Genomic DNA, 12,753 nt, shown 5'->3' with positions numbered 1-12,753 from the left:
CAAAAATGTGTGTTCCTGAATGGAGCTCAGGCAGTGACAGTGTTTGGCTTCAGGGGCTGCATGCTTTGGACAAATGCGTGCACCCCAGTGTATGTGTAAGGGCAAGTCCACAGACGCATACACAAGCTGTTTAAGATGGTCACTAACATCCCCCATCTGGCACAAAATGAAACATCTGTTACTTGATTAAAGGCCGTGAACATATTCTGAACATCAGACAAAGTTAATATATTTAGATTACCTCCTGTGTCCAGAAGTGGACACTGTCAAATTAAGGTTATCCAGCTTTAATGTTGAACTGAGATTAAATTGCATGGTTTTTGTGTGCTGCAGCATAAATATCTCATCTACAAGCACACACACGTCTCAAGTGGCATCTTTGCTTGCTATCCAGTGAAGCACATTGAACAGTGTGAAAGCTAACCTGCAAATGTCAACATCAGTCAGTGTAGAGTTTCACTGATGCTAAAGGGTGTGGTCGTTATCATTCATCACCATTGCTGCCTACAAAACACTGTCTGTCCTTAGCTACAGTTAGCCAGCACGAATTTGATTACATTGTGTGACCAATGCCGCTGCTCGCTCAGCTGTCAATCAAACACATATAGTGGCCCGCCCACTGAGAGGCTTTAGGGCTAAATGAGCATTTCTGAGATCTATCTCCATCGTTTTCCTTTCAGAAACAAAAGATATTAACAACACATTTAAAAATTCTTAGCAGATTATTTTCAACTAAAAGTAGATCAACAAAAATACTAGTTCCATTTTCAAATCTTATAATCCAAATGGCAGTTTGACAAGACTCTGTCCATTGGTATGTTGTACTCGTGGTTTTACAAGCTACAGACAGAACAAATGCCAGCATAATCCATGTAGCGTTGTAAGCAGGGGTGTCACAATATACCGGTATTGAAGATAACAATATTTAAAAAATGAAATATTGATATTGTGTTAATAATACACAAATGATGGCAGATGATAGGCCTTGTGGATCTTTAGTTCATCAGTTCATCTGACTTCCTCCATTAAGTGTAAGTGTTATGGTTATATACGCTTTCTCCACCGCACCCTACACACAAATTTAAGTCTAATTTATTTGCCAAAAAATAGAAAAAACAGAAAATAAACAAAGATAAAGTTGAATTTGACTGATAGCACTTGTTTTTCAAATTTTTTATTGATAATGCAATAATATTGTTACTTTGGACTCTTGGTCACGATAATCATGTTGTTAAAATCTGATATCGTGACAGCCCTAGTCATATGTGCAATCAAAATGTCTATTATACTATTTGTGAGCATAGTAGAAGTCAACAGAGGTGGGACAAAGTAATTGTTTCGCAAGTCACAAGTGAGGCTTAAGTCTTGGCTATGAAGTCTTTGCAAGTCGTGTGTTTCAAATACTAAACAAGCCATTACTGTATGTACTTATCACTAAATTTATTGCCATTTAAAAATTTTTCTTGTTTATTTAAATACTCAAATACACTAAACACTGACTAGGTATGTTCTTGTATGTTCGTCCTTGTTCCTGTGTTTGTATTGTAATTTCTGAGCCACATGTTTTTGATATAGCCTTAATATCTCACATATCATCTGTTTACTGCTCGTCTGCTCTGCCAAATGCACCACAGTCCACAGCCCTGCTGTTTGTGAATATGTACATGCATTTTGTAAGATGATGACAAGAGTTAACAGTTTCCTTTTTTCTAAATATGAAAACCAATGTTATAAAGTGTCTTAAATGGAGATTTTAAACTCTCCCTGGATTCATGAACTGGATTCCTAAAACAATTAAATTTTCCTTGGCTTTACTGAAATTATACAGTAATGTTTTTAACAGTTAATACACATTGACAGGCTGCATGCACATTTTACATAACATTTTTATCTATTTTAGGTGTGCACCAGCACAGGTAAACACATCTCCCATGATGACCTTCTCATTGCAGTATCTCACTGAGTATTAACAGGGTTCAGGAGACCAGAAGCTGCAGCATTCTTGTGCTCAAGTTGCTGAACTACTTTCTGACCAGCTTGAAAAATCTTTTTGTGCTCACAGCGAAAGGACACTCCACGGTCTCAGATGATGTAACATTAGACACAAACATCTTTTGTCAAGGCTTCGAGCAGTGGCTACAAATAAAACATGCATAAGATCTCGACTGTGCAAAGCAACAAGCCCACAGAGTCTTGACCCATGGATGTTTTCTGAATAGACTCAGCTATCAGAAATGTTAACTACCTTTCAGGTGAAGGTTTTCAGGGATATGTCAGTGTTGTATTTTTGACAGCTGTGACCTTCATCCCTCTCTACTAAATAGCAGTGGTAAAATATTGCCTCTTATGTGGGAAAGTATTGTCGCCAAGAATTTCTATAACTAGGGCTGTTCACATTTAAAATATATTTATTACAATTCACACTTTAAAAAATGATAAGCTTCTGTTTGACCCTACTTTTGCCTTTTTTCTGTAAGACGTCAGTAGCAGTGACACTCAAACTAAATGTGCATCATGTTACCAGTATTACTTTGTGTCACAAATGGCCTTAGGTGGCAGTGTTCGAGTAAACTGAAAGCAAGCAGGGAACATAATCACATTATTGGGCAGCATTTCTGAGCAACATTTCATTAGCCTTGTTGGGTCCATGTATCAACAACGTGCACTGACAAATGTCATTAATTACAATGGGTTATATAATAACAGGGTGCCAGCAGCCCTTGTTAATGCACAGATAAACAGCAGGAAAGAGAAGTGCTTGTGAAAGGCTACACAGAGAAGTAAACGAAATGAAAATTGGGACTGCCAAGGTCACTATGACAACAGCCGCTCTAACAAGACTCAACCTTGAGCTGTTTTTTAGATTAAACCACAGCTCTGCTGTGAATCGACATCGCTTTCTATACTTGACAAGTCCACTTAGTGCTTAGGTTGACAATTTAATCTATTTTAGACATCCACCACTTTATTGGCATAGAATATTAAAATCTATTGCACCTGTCAAAGGAGGCACAAGTTAAGTGATTAGAGGATAGTTTTATAAAATGAACCAATACCAATTCTAAAGTCTATTTTGAGTTTACAGATGAAGATAAAGGGGGATTTTTTTTTTGGTTTTGTTTGACAAACAACTTCTTTCCCATTATTTCATATTTCATAATTCCTTCATGTTATTGTAGGGGAGATTTACTATTAGAGTCTAATTGGCATTTCTATGTCTTAATACTTACTACCTGTTATGGAAAGAACATTTGTCTTGATTCTATATTGTTGATCCCCCTGTTCTGCTCAGACCATGGCCAAATTAAAATGACGATGCTGCTGTTTCCACTGTCACCACTAAAGGTCAATAAAGCTCTTAGTTCATTTTTAATTACAGGTGGCAGTGAGGTAATAGCTCACCTCGAGGTCGGGGTAGCTGAGTACCACAAGCTGGGCGCAGGCATTGATGTCGTCCCCTTTGATGAAGGAGAGGTCCACTCCACCAACTCTCTCCAGGCCTGAGAAGTCTGGACTTATCTGCCAGTCCTCAGTGTCCTCCTCCACCACCTGCTGTCTCAGACGGGCCTGCTCACTGCACAAAGACCAGTAATTGTAGTATTGTGCAGCCACTGGACACAAGCACGTACAAATTTACACACATTCTACAATATACCCCTTGGCACTTACTTAAGTGGCAAATGATCTTCTGCCTCTGTGCTTCTCTTACTCGATCTCAGTTCCACTTTCAATACCATAGATCACTGCATACTCCGAGATCGATTGGAAAACCAATTTGTTGTCTCTCACTTGGTTGAAGACACCTCATGGAAGTAATTTTCACTGACGATACCCAGCTGCATGCGCCTATGCGGGCTGACAACTCCTCTTGAATTAAGTTAGAGGTGTGTTTTCTGCTCCTAAATTCAGATAAAACTGAGATACTGGTCACTGGCCCGAAATAGACACAGTAACCCTCGACAACTGTGTGATTTCTCATGGGTTGACAGCCAAGAATCTGCGTGTCACATATATTCTGACCCTCTCGTTTGAACAGCACATTAAAGATATCATTGAGATTACTTTTTTTCACCTACGTAACAGAGCTACAATTCTGTTTTTTATGTCTATGGCAGATGCTGAAATCCTAATTCACACCTTTGTGTCAACCAGACAGGATTATTGTAAAGTTTCGTTTTCAGGCCTGCTACGTGTTCTAAAAGTATTGCACTAAAAGTCTTCAAATGGTTCAGAATGCTGCAGCAGCAATTTTAACTATATCTACAAATTTTGACCTCATTACACTAAGTTTAGCTTCCCTTCATTGACTCCCTATCATTGTCAGATCAGACATTAAGGTGCTTCTTATGACATACAAATCATAAATGGGCAGGCCCCTTCATACCTGTCCGATTTCCTTAAACCATATATCCCATCCCGTTCTCTGCGTTCTCAAAACACAGAGCTCCTGTCTGACCGCAGAGTTAAAAAGACGTGTGCTGGCTGCAGACCCTTTTCCTATAAGGCCTCCTTCCTCTGGAATAATCTCCCTGCTGACATGACTCTGTCCAGGCCTTCAAACTGAAATTTAAAACTGTATTTTGTGCCTTAACTTTCAGTTAGCAATTTATTCTTCTACTATTTCAGGCTTTTTACCTGTTACCATTCCAGCACCGGCGGGTCGGCCTCGGTCTCAATGAATCAGTTACACCAAGTACATACAGTATAGTCCATGTGGTGCTGCCAACATGGTTACTGTTAACTTTATGAAAACCACTGCATCACTGTTTGTTTACACCCTCAAGCACATGGCTGCCCAGGCTGAGTGCCGCTCTCTCTCGTCCCTGTCTCTGTCTCTCCCTCTCTCTTTTTTTTCCTCTTCTTGTCCTCTCTTTTCATCACTCTCTCTCTCTCTCTCGTAGTTCTGTGCTTTGTTGTCTCTCTCGTCCTGTTTGCTCTCTGCAGGCCTTTCTGTCTTCAGAGCTGTGGAGTCTGGTTATGTGACTGTATGTGACTCATGGTGGGAACTGTAGGGTTTCTGTAATCAGTATTATGAAGAGTTCGTTCTAGACCTGCTCTCTATGAAAAGTGCCCTGGTATAACTTCTGTTGTGATTTGATGCTATATACAAAAGTCAACAGCAGGGCAGATTTGCAGATCTGTGATTATTGTCCACTGAAAAAACACTACATGTAGATTTTCATTACAAAAAACAACACTGTAGCTACCACTCATGACACCGAGGTCATGTCCTCTGTAATATTTTTGGGAATTTGTGGGTATAACGACATGAGGAGGATGTTACACATATTGGGTTTTTACTGATTTTGTTTTTTGTTTTGTTTTTTTTACTTATGGCTGTTTTTAGACTAAAGAATTAAATAAATTAACTGATACATAAAGCATTTAATACTATATTCATCAAAATTAGATACCTGGTTCTACACTCTAATGTAGAGAACCAATTTGCAGAAGATATGATTAAAGATTCAAAGAATTAATAAAGAGTAAAAAAGACTCTTGCTAAAACTTTCTTACAGTAGGTTTTAGGTGTAAGGTTTCTTCCATGCAAAAGAAACCTTAGACCACTTCACTCTGAGACCAGGGATTATGAAGTAGACTTTGAGATTGTTGGTGACAAAACCTGTAAAATAAACTAAGCTCACACACTGATGATACCTCTCTCAGCTGCTGTGGACACACACACACACACACACACACACACACACACACACACACACACACACAAACACAAACAAATCTGAGGTGGAGATAGCAGGCGGCATGAGGACATAATAGAGAATCACGGTGTTATCAGTGGCCTTGTCATTACAAACTCACAAATCAATGGCTGCTGGAGTGGTGGCGCAGGTCCAGAGCTGCTGGCAGAGTTACAACAGGGCCACAGGGTCACAAACACATTTTATTTTGTAGTAACATCCGTCAGCGCCTTACGGACCCTGGTTTGTTTTATAACAAGCTCCTGTTTGAAATTAGCCAATGATAACAAGGGACTACACTGTAGAAAACAAGTGCCATTGATAGTAACTGTGCTGTGTGTAGTTTACTGAATAAAGTTGAGGTCTATAAACGACAGAATAGCGTCTGACCTTTCCCATTGTTTGACCAGATCCTCTGCGGGGGGAGCAGACATCAGTGTCGGCCTGGTGGAGAAGACGCTCTCAGCGCAGAAAGATTATTTTTCAAGTGAAATTCAATTGAAACAAGCAACGTGAAGTCCAAACAGGCTGTTTTGCTTCCGTGTACTGACGTCACTGGGAAGGCGGGGCCTGCGCTTGTTGTCATTGTGGTGTTATGAGGGTAAATACTGTCATCTAGTGGTTCAAAGGGCAAATTACACCGATAAGCAAAACTAACGGACAGTTTTGACAGACAGCTCGCTGTATAGTTTATTTATTTATTTATTTATTTATTTATTTTTATTTAATTATTTTTAATTTAAAAAAAGGGGAAGATGTCATCTGGATCAGGAGTAGTGTCAGTCCCAGTAAGACTCCAAAATATGATCATTGGGTTGATCTGTGATAACAAGAACATGAGTTATAGAGAAACTTTCATGGATATACAGAAATAAGTGATCGCTGCAATTTGTCATAATAGACAGATGACACTGACTGATGATAACATGGACAGACAGATAATAATACTGCTTCAGCCAAAAAAATGGAACCAATGGAACATGTTACACTTGACTCCACTGCAAATAAAATCTCAACTGAATCATCTACAGTCTTTTCAAATTAAGCACAAAGAGTTGAAAATCAAAATTAACATTTTTAAAAAGGAAAATGACGTGAATGGTGAGGATGCTGAGATTACCAAAGTTACCTGGCAACAAGACAGGAATTCTGCACCAATTCTGGACCAAGACTGACATGTCCGCTGATGAGAATAATCCAGCAGAGGAGACAGGATACTGGCTAATCATGATGCAACAAGCTCCTAAAGATAAAACCCAGACAGGTCTAATGGAACAGTATGATAGATACATAGATGATGTATCTGTGATAGATATGTGCAAATGTGCAAATACATGTGCGTATAAACCAGCAGGATAAAACAAATACTACATTTCTACAGCATAGAAACTACAACAAACTTAATTTACCTGTTAAATTTTCATGGTATATTTCGTCTTAATTATGTCTGTAATACAGTGTACCTCAGGGTATGTTTTCTGTCCTCCACTCTTCTTTTTAACTCACCTCTTGGCCAATACATAGTTATGGAATAAATTTCAACTAAACTGATGATATTCATAATTGCAACAATAATAGGCAATTCAAGGCTGCTGAAAAAAACGGATATTACAAAACTTCCTGCTTCTAAATTCTTTAAAAGCAGGTTATTAATCAGATAATAGTATTTCTTACTGTTTATCAGCCAAGAACCTTAGTCTTACTTTTGGTCCTTCTCCATCCTTTGATTTGCATTTTAGAAAATTACCAGGTATGCTTTTTTTCAATCTACATACAGTAACACTGATTTGACCTGAATTGACCTGAGGTCAGTGGGGACTGATCATTATTGATGTGCAAACCTGAAGATTGTCATCAAGTCATAAAAAAAAATTAATGCAGCCGGTGGCATAGTGGTTACAAAATGTGGGACACATTGACCAATTTATGTCAATATGTCTCATTAAACAACGCAAAATATAAGATTCCAAATTTGGTAAATGGTGCAGTGTTACTTTTAGCGGTCATTCAATGTTTGCATACAATGTTTTGAAAGATAACATGTACCCTACTTCATGATCACATAATGAAAACTAGCAAAGTCACAGGTAAAAACATGAATGAATTTGACACAAGCGCATGTATTTTTTGATAATTCAAGTTTAATGTTTTCAAAACATGTAAAGGCGCCATATTCTCATTAATCCAAACATGTACATTTTACATAATTTCTCACATCAAGGTAAAGAGAAGATATGCAACGATGTCGGAAAAGGAAGCAGGGACACAGACAAATGTGTTGACCAGTCAAGACGAACAGTTATAGCCCTCATTTGTCAATGAGATCTTGATGAAAAGTGGTCAGTGTTTATGCCTATGGCTTCAATCAAAGGTCCACTCTGCTTTCTAAGATATACACAATGAAGTGTTTGAAAGCAAAACCGCAAAACCGGAGTGTACAAGTGATAAAGAGTAGATAGAAAGAGAAAAGGAAGTATAAGAGTAGTTAGGTCTGAAGTGATGCTGTTTGTTGTTTCATCAGTTGAACCATTGAAGAAAAGGAAATCAAGTCTACTGGAGAAATAAATAACCAGGTGAAGAAAGGTTAGTTGTGTGGTTCTAGTAGAGTAGAGAAACACACCTGCCCTAAGGGTCAGAGAGAGTGTTTACACACATTTTACAGGCAATTCTTTTATGCCACTGTTCCTAACATTCATTCTTTTACACCATCATACACACCTAATATCCCTCAATCTGAGGAGGTCCTTTTTCTCAATAAAGCATTTCATGTTATTGCAGTTAATGACAAATAGTTACCACATGTTAACCCTTGACCTTTCATTTACAGTTAAAAACAAGCAGTTTCATGTATCAAAAAAACAACAACAGGCAGGGCCAGTAATTACAGGAGAAAGCCTCCGTCCTATCTGTGTTTTTTTCATTTATTTTGTTTCTTTTTGCTGGCAGCTGCACTCGTTTACCATGGCAACAGCACCCGATGACTCTTGGCAATGGTGATCATTTCTGCCCTCTACAGGGAGTCCGATCTATGTGAAGTCATCAATGCTTATTAACCAAATAAACTGTATTAAAAAACAAAACAAAAAACTGTTGCATGGATGTGTTGCATTTAGAAATGTTCATTCAATTCACAATCGCTCATCTATTACAGTGGTGACCTTGAAAAAAGCAGGTACGTTTCTAAGTAATGCTTACAAAGGCTAAAATGGTATTTATTGACACATGGCTCTTAGAATGGCTATCTTTTAAAATTTTTAAATAATAAATCTGTAAACCCAATCACCACGTGAGCATGCAGCAACACACCACACTGCTTCACCCCATCAAGTACTCATCTCTGAAAAACAGTAACAAACTCCAACCAACACTAGCACATGTACAGTTTCAATATGTTGTCTACTGGCGCGCCATCAAATGATAATCACAAAGTAACATTCATCCCCAATGCACACTGAAATCGACATCACTCTGAAAAAGAAGTAGACAATGGTGGCAGTTCTGCCCAATTACACCACAACCCTCCAAATTCAGGTATTTCATTGGTTAGCGAGTGCTAACCAATCAGTAGCACATTCACAAATCAGTGACAAGGCATGTCCTTGATGACTTGATTTTGACTCGAGGTCCTCAATCGTGCAGACGCTGGACATAAAGCAAACTAAGTGTGGTCATTCCAGGTAATGATTACTGAAGTTTTCAATGTAAGAGGATAATAAACTGCCCAGCAGAAACTCTGACCAGTTATTTTTGTGTCTCTCCTGCCATAATGGTAACGGAGACTATCAGTGATAATGTTGATGCCACAGAGTTTAGCGGTTTACTGGCTCAGTTTGACTTGTCTGCCTGTACACAACAAAATAGTCATCTGCAATCAGCACCCATGATCTTCCATATACATCTGAATGATAAATAGAAATATTTCAAACAGTAGAAAGTCAAACTTGTGTTATTGCTTCTAGCGGATTACTTCGCCAAGAGTCAGACCCAGGTCAAATAGTCAAATGCTTTTCAAGGTGTGATAAAGCCCTCGTGAGACAGACAGGTGGGCTTTGCCACATAAGACAACAACATGAATGCCAAAAAGCTCACACAGCCACAGGAACGCATCTCTATCTTCCTGTCAACTGGCAACTTTGCTGACACCATCTGCACTGTCATGATTCAGTGAGCTCCACCCACTCCGTTAATTCCATACAGTTGAAAGAAAAAAGAAAAAGAAAAAAAGAAATTGCAGGCGATATTCGACCCTGGTCTGAAGATTTTCCCCCACCCGCCCACTTGACCTATAAACAGTTCACCAGATCGAACAAACCTCTCTGGTAACAATATGGCAAACACTTTAAATTTTTGCAAGTCATTAAATGTCCATGTGTATGTTTTTGTGTTGGTGGTGTTTTGTTGTATGTAACAGTACATGTAGTCTTTTTAGCCAACGCACATGAATGAGGTATGCGTCGCCTCAGTACAGTTTATGTGGATGTACATGTAAATGCATAAATGTAACAGTGGCCTCCAGTGTCGTCATCCGGTCCCGTCGCTCCCAGAATGAGAATATTGCTTCTTTCAGCTTCCAGTGTCGCAAAGACACCTCAACCCAGCTCTCGACCTTTAACCTTTCCACCCTGCACACGACATGATGCAAACAAACATTCCGCTAATGTTTGATGATTCAAACTGCTGCCTGGCAGAGATGCCAGACACGGGAAATATATGACCATTGTGCAAAAAATCAGCCCTTTAAATTGTACACAGTCTGTTTTTTTTTCTTTTTGCCTCAGATTTGTTTAATTCTTTGTCTTCTGTTTGTGCAAGCATGCTTCAGTTCCATACAGACTGGCTGTGCATTAGGAACAGAGTCCAAAGACAAGGAGGAGGAGTAGGAGGAGGGGGGGACAGGAGAAGAGTTGGCTTCAGTGTTGATGGTAAAGGCAGTGGGGGGATTGAAGTCCTCTGCTTCCGTTCTCTACCTGGAGATCATAGAGCTGGACTGCGATTGGCTGGAGGAGGTGGTGGCGGCGCTGAGCTGAGAGAAGCCGCTGTGGCTCGACTCCAGGCTGGTCATCGAACCCCTGAGAGAAGAGACAGAGACCCAGATTACATGTGAGGCAAGGGGGGGTGGGTGGGTGGGCACACGTCAGCTAATTTGCTAACTGAGTGCATTATGTGTGCACAACTCGTGCTCATGATGCAGAACCATGCAGCCAAATCAAACCTAGTGGAGGACTATTAATTTACACTGTGGCACATATCGCTCAGGCTCTGCCATAGGCTGCACCAACCAAGAGTGTGTGGAAAAGAGAATTAGGATGTGTGTGAGAGGATATTCAAATGCCAAATGCTTGTTGCTTGTTCCAGTGAACTTTTTTTCAGGAGAGCTTTCTGGGAAAATGGTTCTTCTTGAAGTTTAGGGTGTTTTGTTGAGGACAGAAGCAGATCCACTCACATGCATGTTTAAAGGCTTAGCTGCCTATGGCAAAGCATGGACTTCTTTTCTTTTCTTTTTTGTGTCTTTTTTTGTATCAACTTCTGCATCAATACGTAAAAACAAGTATTATTAAAGTATGTAGTAGGAGGCTGCTTGGTGCTTTTGTCTGAGTCAAAGAGTTAATATGAAGTCAACATGTAAACTTTGACAAGACTCTGTCTGAAGCCCATGTATCATATATACTCAGCTGCAGGTTTATTAGATACACGTAGCTAAAACTAATGCAGTCTGATACAACAGTCCTGCTGCAGGTTGTGGTGCTGTTGAATTGTATTGCACTGCATGGACAGGTGTTATTTTGTCCACCCTGTTTATATGGATGTCTCTGTATAATGCAATACAGTTCATCAACACCACAAACTGCAGGCTCCATTCTTTTAATTTACAGTGCAAAAACTGAACTTTATAATCCTCATGAAGGGAGGACTCTTGTATTAGACTCTGTTTGGTTTAGCTAGGTGTACCTAATAAACTGCTAACTGAGTGTATACCTACATAATGCATGACAACAAATGATAATGCATTAGAATGTCTTATATTAATAGTTAAAAGGAAACACAAATATAATCATAATACTTCAAAAAGTCAAATATGACAGTATTTTTTATATTACAATATAACAGTATAACTTTCCATATTTTCTATTCAAGGTTATTAAGTCTTACAGGAGAGACACTCTCCATTCATTATATTTAAAGAAAGCAGCATGACGTTGGTAAGACAGTTTAAGTGAATATGAGCAAGTGTGATACTTCACCTTGGAAAGTATTATCATTAGTACGTAGAGTGGCAACTACATTTGTACATTTACATACATTTTTGCTTCATAAATGACTTTTTGGGGTCATATGACTCATCATTTCAGTTGTATATTGTTGTATTATGATCATATTTGTAATGCTTTGTTGTTATTAGCAATCTTAGAGAGGACGGAGTCGTTCTGACCTAGGGGGCCGGGAGCCACCTAGGGGGTTACTGAATGCTTCAGTATGTATTGCTATAACATTAAATCCTCAGTTAAGACTTTTTTTCAATTCTTTTACCTTCCTTCAATCCAATCCTTCAAATTTAACAATTCATATATACATATATATAATACAGTTCAATAGTTTTTAAATTGCACAGCTCATAACTTTGTCCATACTAATGCAAGAAGTTTCAAGGGGTCATGAGCACAGAAAGGTTACGAACCCCTGTCGTATTGTATAAAAAATGCATTTCATGTTTATAGGTTGCTATGCCACCATCTATAATAAATTACAGACACAGTAAAAGAAAGGGCTACCTAAATTGTTGGGTTCTGGGTTTTCAGATCTAAACCAAATATTAAACCATTAGCAAAACATCCCGTAAAATCCTAATAGAATGAGTTAGATGGTCATCTCAAGGCTGTTTTAGAAGGTAAAGTAAAATGAAACAGCACGTAAACTGAACAAAAGGGTGAGATTCAGTAGGTTGGTAGTACAAATGGATGAGTGTTGAAAAACAAATATCAATGCCGGGAAATGTCTTTGGAGGTGGGTAAACAGGTGCATGTGTTGGTATGTTGGGGTGTGTGTGTAAACTTGG

At 38.9% G+C, this 12,753-nt stretch overlaps 2 protein-coding genes across 11 annotated transcripts in view; both read right to left on the bottom strand.

Moving 5' to 3' along the window:
* The window catches only part of endov (endonuclease V), a 63,142-nt gene extending 56,912 nt beyond the window's left edge, over positions 1-6,230 (bottom strand). For all 8 annotated transcript variants that reach the window (XM_022740038.1, XM_022740036.1, XM_022740042.1 and 5 more), the window contains exons 1-2: positions 6,090-6,230; positions 3,403-3,574 (exon numbers count right to left, since the gene is read on the bottom strand). In XM_022740038.1, the coding sequence (XP_022595759.1) occupies positions 3,403-3,574; positions 6,090-6,133 (216 nt within the window). In that variant the 5' untranslated portion in view covers positions 6,134-6,230. The remainder of the gene's footprint in view (positions 1-3,402; positions 3,575-6,089) is intronic.
* A 1,592-nt stretch (positions 6,231-7,822) lies between these two features.
* The window catches only part of LOC111217909 (SEC14-like protein 1), a 31,465-nt gene continuing 26,534 nt past the window's right edge, over positions 7,823-12,753 (bottom strand). For all 3 annotated transcript variants that reach the window (XM_022739936.1, XM_022739937.1, XM_022739938.1), the window contains one exon: positions 7,823-10,768. In XM_022739936.1, coding sequence (XP_022595657.1) covers positions 10,663-10,768 — 106 coding nt within the window. In that variant the 3' untranslated portion in view covers positions 7,823-10,662. The remainder of the gene's footprint in view (positions 10,769-12,753) is intronic.

This window comes from Seriola dumerili, unplaced genomic scaffold (genome assembly GCF_002260705.1).
Source record: "Seriola dumerili isolate Sdu_G_001 unplaced genomic scaffold, Sdu_1.0 BDQW01000050.1, whole genome shotgun sequence".
Classification (NCBI taxonomy): Eukaryota; Metazoa; Chordata; class Actinopteri; order Carangiformes; family Carangidae; genus Seriola; species Seriola dumerili.
Note: the sequence above shows the minus strand (reverse complement) of the source record. Positions and strands in the feature narration are given on the sequence as shown.